Source organism: Entelurus aequoreus, linkage group LG07, assembly GCF_033978785.1.
Source record: "Entelurus aequoreus isolate RoL-2023_Sb linkage group LG07, RoL_Eaeq_v1.1, whole genome shotgun sequence".
NCBI lineage: Eukaryota > Metazoa > Chordata > Actinopteri > Syngnathiformes > Syngnathidae > Entelurus > Entelurus aequoreus.
The window spans coordinates 69,979,045-69,985,422 of NC_084737.1; the positions used below are offsets into that span (position 1 = coordinate 69,979,045).

Sequence of the window (6,378 nt, forward strand, 5' to 3'; positions counted from 1 at the left end):
AAATAAACGCGCTCAGGTGCCAAGACTGTCTTTTTCCTTGTTTGAAGTGAGAGACAAACAAAGACAAAAGGCTCAACCATTATGATTGGCGAACATGTCTGTCACTCAAATGCCAGTGACGATGGAGAAAAAAACCCCAAAACATCAGTCTTTTATTGTTATGTAATCGCAACTAATTTAAACCCCAATGTTGATTCAATGTTGATTTATCGTGCAGCCCTACACCTTACATTATACAGTATGTTGGTTGTATACTTGATGACACCGCCACATGTAAATAATGTATTTAATTCAGAGTTTGGAACAAAACGATTCCACCACAGCCTGTGAGGGTCTAGCAATCCTCCACAAATGTGGGAAGAACCTGAAATTACCCGATGGAAGCCAAGGGCTGTCAGGAATAATTACTCAAGGCCTGATAAAAAAGATAAGTATAATAACCATGCATTTGTACTATAACTTATCAAATAAAACATTTGCTGATTCATATATTTTTGTGTACATGGTGCAGTGGTTTGAGAAATGCAAGAAATTGTGGATTCAGCGTGGGTCACATTCGGACGAGTACTTGTCCAGACTTTCTGAAAACTTCTTTGATGCTGTAATGGTGAGCTAGTGTTTTAATTTAGTACGTCTTACCTTCATATTATGCTTTTTGTTAAGTGTATCTGTCCTGTGTGACAGGTGGTCCATGAAGCATCCCAAGAAGGTATCTCTCTTGTTTTTTTGACAGTTTAATTTATCCTTATGTAAATATAATCACACTGTGCTCATATCGCACTAGAACCATGATCATAAAATGTGACGTTTAGTTATGTATTTATAGGAGCGTATGGAATTACTGAGTCCTTCCTGTATTCCATTGGCCAGTTGGTAATCGATGCCAGAATTTACATCGTAATCAAGAAAGAGGTTTTGATTCATCACTTTTGATCAACATTTCCTGTCCTTTTTGTGTATGCTCATTAATTTAATTGATACTACCTTCCAGGCAATCCGAAAACTGAACATGATTTTGGAAAAAATCCCGGTGGAACTTAAGAAAGATAAGAAGATCCTGACCTCACAGGAGGCCTCAGAGATTATGTATGTTCATGACATATTACAAGTATATCCACATTAATTCACACATTATTTCTACTGTGTTCACTCTGCTTTTTCATGTTTTTCCAGGACCAAGTTGGCTGGGCAGATATTGCACTGTGGGGGTAATCATTGTTTAAAATACCACAATCTGCCGTTATTCATAAATACAGAAAGAAAAACTAATACAAATTCTGCCTGTGTCAGATTATGACTTGCAAATAGCTCTAATCGAGGCATTGTTCCGAATGACAACACCCATCCAGAGAAAACAACTGACAGATCACTGGTTCAGCATGGCTCATGTGGCCGGTGCCTTTGTCCAGATCCAAGTTTCTGAGTTTGAGGCGGTAAAAACATCCATTACATCAAGTCCATTTACAGTTTGTTGCAGTGCCCTGACCATGCATTGTAATAATTTCAAATTTTCTAATTTCAGGATTGTCGCAGTTTTCTGAACTTTGTGAATGGAATACAAGGAGACAGGAGAAGGTAAAAAATGTTTTAAGTAAATTGTAACCAGGCTTTTTACTGTTTACTCCTTGTAAATTTTATAAAAACCGACTGATTTATGTTTGATGTTATAACAGTGATCGTAAGTTTGTTTCAACGGAACGTAAATGTCCTCTTGATTGCAGAGTTCATTCCTTCCCGTGCTTGGCGGTTTATTTGGACAAGTTTGAGGTCAGTAGCTGTGACTTTTAAAGGGGACCTATGATGATTTTAATCTACATTTAACACACTTTCTCGTGGTAGAGATAATATGCATTTGATATGCTTTGGTGTAAATTTTGCTCTTCTGTCACATTTTTAACCCGCCTTCTAAGTATGTGGACACACGTATTAAGGAGGATTCTCGTCTGTCCATTGTCTGTTTGTGCAGCGCAAGTCCCGATTCTGTAGCCGTGTTTGGAACAGTCAGTTTGCACGTCATTCTCACACATGCTAAATACAATGCAAAATAGATTTCCCAAAACGGTAATGAGTGTTGATAAACCACATTGCGTGTGCTAAATAATTATAATTGCATCTTCTCAAAGTATTTTGGGCATTTTGATGATCAGGATATATTTTGCATATTAATGAAGACAGACGCATAATGAATTGCAGGCTATATTCTGCCCACTTAGCAGGCGCAATCCACTTTGCACGTGTTTAGTAGATCAGTTTTGCATGTAGTATCACAGGGATGTCATGGTATGAACATTTCTTGTCACGGTTATTGTGACCAAAAATTTGACGGTTATCATTATTATTGCAGTATTTTCAAATGTCCTCAAAATTTTCAAAATGTACTTATACTGAAATCTTTTAACCAAGTTTTATTAAAAAAACACATTCAAAAATATTTCCTTTTGAAGAAGAAACATTATTGTAGATAAGAACACTGTTTCATGTACCTCAAGTAGTAATTGAATGTGCATATGAAAGCGAAACAAGCATTATATACAAAGTAAATTGGCAGAAACTAAATAAAAACATTATTAAATCAAAATAAAAGTGAAAATCATGCAAGATGGCACCCTTTGAACATAAGAGATAAACTAACAAATGCCAAAATTTTGCAAGATGGCACCTGATGGCCATAAGACGTAACTGCACTTTTTGTCCATATAGATAAAATTAGTGTTCATGTATGACGGGTAGGGAACCTATGGCTCTCGAGCCAGATGTGGCTCTTTTGATGACTGCATCTGGCTCTCAGATAAATCTTTGTTGACATTCAATCAATCAATCAATCAATGTTTACTTATGTAGCCCTAAATCACGAGTGTCTCAAAGGGCTGCACAAGCCACAATGACATCCTCGGCTCAGATCCCACATCAGGGCAAGAAAAAACTCAACCCAATGGGATAACAATGAGAAACCTTAGAGGGGATTGCAGCCTCTAAGAGACTTATTATACTCTAAAAAGGTTGGTCTTACTTAGAAATGCACGCATTTAGTTGTATTCAGTGTTAAAAAATATGATATGGCTCTCACGGAAATACATTTTAAGATATTTGGCTTTCATGGCTCTTTAGGCCAAAAAGGGTCCCGATCCCTGATGGATGAGATCTAGTCCAATACATAAGGCTGCACGATTATGGTCAAAATAATAATTAAGATTATTTGTATGAATATTGAAATTATGATTACTGATTATGTTAGGTAAAGCAGTGTTGGGGTAGGGTGTGAATGCGATGCCATCATGTTATTTGTAATGTCCAATAAAACGGCTATAGATAAATATTATCCATATATGGAAAGACAAATATTGGTGTTTTTGTCCATAAATAGTATAAACATGTCAGCTTTTTCTCATTACATGATGTCTTTGTCTTTATTTTTACATTTTTGATAGAGAGAGGTATTTTCTTTAAGTTATGTAAATTTTGTGTACATTTACATGATCTAAATATGTACGGTACATGTACATGCTGTATCAGGACAGATCCATTAAGAGTTCGAGCAGAAATATGTTCTATTGGAATTAACAATACACCATAAAACATTAACAAAATGCTATGTTACATGAATATTTTTTAAAGTGATAACTTTGTGAAATATAAAAAAAAGTCACATGTTAAAAAAAACATGGTGTTTACTTTTTGATATCAATATGAAACAAAAAGCAGTTTGGCGAATGAAGATAAAGTTAAATAAACAAGCTTTGTTCTCCAACAACACCATGTGGTTCAGTGCAACAGTCTGGCCAACAAAAATAAACTGACTCAATCTTTGTGCCTCACTGACTCAGCGGGTTGATACTTCACAGCCTGCATTCAATTCGATGAGTTGACAGAACATTTTTGGCTGGTATTGATGTTATTTAAACACTGACAAAGTTAGCAGTAAAGGAAGAGTAACCATCCTAGTAAACAAACCGCAAAACTTTATAAACAAGTTGTGGCAACATTCCCGACACATCCCCTGCTGCATGGTAACTCTCAGTCATAGCAGCTGAGTGAAATGCATCAAATATTTTTGTCTTCCGTTGTATACTTTTTGTGCGGGACAAATGCATCTGTTTCATATATTGTTCACACCTGCCGCCATCAAATAACAGCAGTGCGCTCTTAGACGCACGCCAAAACTCCTCGGCAGTGAAGCCAGTACATAACTAAAGCGAAGCAATCGGCTCGGTTTACTCGAAGGGAAAATTTCCGTAGTGAGGTAAATGTAGTTGCCGCCATATTTTCTGAAGCCAAACGGCGCTAGTGCGCATGCGCCGGCGCTAGTGCGCATGCGCCGGCGCTAGTGCGACTCCGTTTTCAGGAAGTAAGCCGTGTTGCCTAAAACGCATTAATGAATTAAGTTTTTTGGTAATTAAAAATGTAAATGGTTGTACAAATCGCCTGAAATTTTACCGTGGTTTATCATTATACCGTTAACCGTTACATCCCCACTATCATGTTTGCACACGTTTTAGTACTTGCAAACCTTTAGTAAATCAGGCCCTTAGTGTGTGGAGGCATTCCCTTTAGATGGCAAATGAAACCCTCCATGACCCGCCCTTTCTACAAATATCCAAATTAATATTTAGAAAATTTACACTGCTTAAATATATGTCTTAAAGACGAACAACACAGCCTTTTTTTAGACACAGTCTAAAATAAACTTCATTAACAGTATAAAGATTCACCGGTCACAATATTAGGTACACCTGCCCACACTTGAATCAATACAGAGTCACATTAAAAAGAACCACCAATTGTCTCACTGCATGTCACACATCATTATCGTGTGCATGCCACGATTATGTTTCAGCATGTCCTCCTCTTGATGAAATAGTAACCTTGGAATTACAAGTAGCGCTGTTGCAGTCTTTTTTAGTAAAATGTCGTAGAACTTCGGTGCGATTTTTCCACCCGGGAACATGCCATGTTGCTGACGTCTCTATGCACAATGCGTAAAGACGTCATCCCCACCCGGAAAAAACGTGAAAAGGGCCTCTAGACGAAATGGCAAGCAATTCCAAGGAATTGATACGCTGGGAACCGTTTCTGAACAAGAACCGGTTTTCGATTCCCATCCCTTGATGAAAATAGTACTTTTTCCTACCTCCTCTTGTGTTTCTTCAAACAAATTTTGCACTTCCTACCGGCTGAATAAAAGTTCTGTATAAAATGTTGTGAAGAAATAAACACAGAATCGCCAATATCTTTCTTTTGTAGACATCAGGCCAGTCAGGTGGGCATTAGACGAGAATGAATCATATGGAAGGCTGCAGGCAACAGCTAACAGTCTCAATAGTGCAGAGAAGAGGAGTCGTGCAGGCAGAGAGCATGTACTAGAATGCCCTCATAAGTACGTCTGTCACACTATCACATCACAGCGTGCCCACTGTTGAAAAAGACAACAAAACACAGGGCTCAGAGGCATCCAAAACTGTGTGCAAGCTCACGCCCAAATGCATGAACCTCATGATTGTTTAACACGACATTGATACATTGTAAAAACATTTATAATTAAGAAAATAGGAAAACCATCATCGTTCCTCTTTAAGTACAATATGTCTAGGTCCTTCTTATTCAAAAAGGAATGCTGTTCCAGAGTTAACTACCATCAGTGTTGAAGATTTGTGTTAATGGTGTCAGCTGCTGATGCCTGCTGATGACAAGCTGAAAGAATTCTGGATTGACTTTAACCTTGGCAGCCAATGCATCTCTTTTTACTTCTCATGTGCGGAGGAAAAGTCTCAGGTATGTTAACATTAGTTGGACATGTACCTTACACAGCCAACACCAGATCTAATGGCCTTCTCTTCATGTAGACTGGTCTGTGGGATACAATATGCATCAGTGAGAATGAAGTTCAAAGTTACATTGTTACAGGTACAAGTCCCTTTTCTGTTACCTAGTGCAGTTATGAATTAATTGGAAGACCTCCTTCACACACCTTTAGGATGAACTAAACTGGATAATGTGAGCCAGGCCTGTTGGCAATTTTTGTCAACATAAATGTTCATCACATTGATTTGTGATATATTCATTATTAATTTATGTCTAATTTTGTTGTGCACATTTCTTCCAGAGATGGGAACGAGACAAGTTTTAAAGTTGCAGCTATCAGACGTGGTCATGGCGGGTATGGTAGAAGGATCAAGTCTTGCTATCCATTTCAGCTCCACTTTCGACATCCTTCAAACTGTTGGTTACATCTATGGAAACAAGAAGAACAAAGTAAAGCATATAGGACATGTTTTTTCTTCACATAAGCACAAGCCAAATTGAATTTTGTTAAATAATTGTTTTGAAAAGGTTTTATTATAAATACTAAATCAAATAATAAATTGCGAGAATCGGTTTGAC

General features: G+C 37.5%; 1 protein-coding gene and 1 long non-coding RNA gene across 7 annotated transcripts in view; one reads left to right on the plus strand and one right to left on the minus strand.

The window, feature by feature from the left end:
- Positions 1–6,378, plus strand: part of sycp2 (synaptonemal complex protein 2) — a 47,344-nt gene that overhangs the window by 5,583 nt on the left and 35,383 nt on the right. For all 6 annotated transcript variants that reach the window (XM_062054362.1, XM_062054363.1, XM_062054365.1 and 3 more), the window contains exons 4-15: positions 296–427; positions 503–607; positions 685–709; positions 827–912; positions 992–1,086; positions 1,174–1,208; positions 1,291–1,433; positions 1,523–1,575; positions 1,722–1,767; positions 5,665–5,769; positions 5,841–5,901; positions 6,101–6,249. In XM_062054362.1, the coding sequence (XP_061910346.1) occupies positions 296–427; positions 503–607; positions 685–709; positions 827–912; positions 992–1,086; positions 1,174–1,208; positions 1,291–1,433; positions 1,523–1,575; positions 1,722–1,767; positions 5,665–5,769; positions 5,841–5,901; positions 6,101–6,249 (1,035 nt within the window). The remainder of the gene's footprint in view (positions 1–295; positions 428–502; positions 608–684; positions 710–826; positions 913–991; positions 1,087–1,173; positions 1,209–1,290; positions 1,434–1,522; positions 1,576–1,721; positions 1,768–5,664; positions 5,770–5,840; positions 5,902–6,100; positions 6,250–6,378) is intronic.
- The window catches only part of LOC133654218 (uncharacterized), a 2,309-nt gene continuing 294 nt past the window's right edge, over positions 4,364–6,378 (minus strand). The window contains exons 1-3 of the long non-coding RNA XR_009826858.1: positions 5,924–6,378; positions 5,797–5,846; positions 4,364–5,410 (exon numbers count right to left, since the gene is read on the minus strand). The exon at positions 5,924–6,378 is cut by the window's right edge and continues 294 nt beyond it. This is a non-coding gene — a long non-coding RNA (uncharacterized LOC133654218). The remainder of the gene's footprint in view (positions 5,411–5,796; positions 5,847–5,923) is intronic.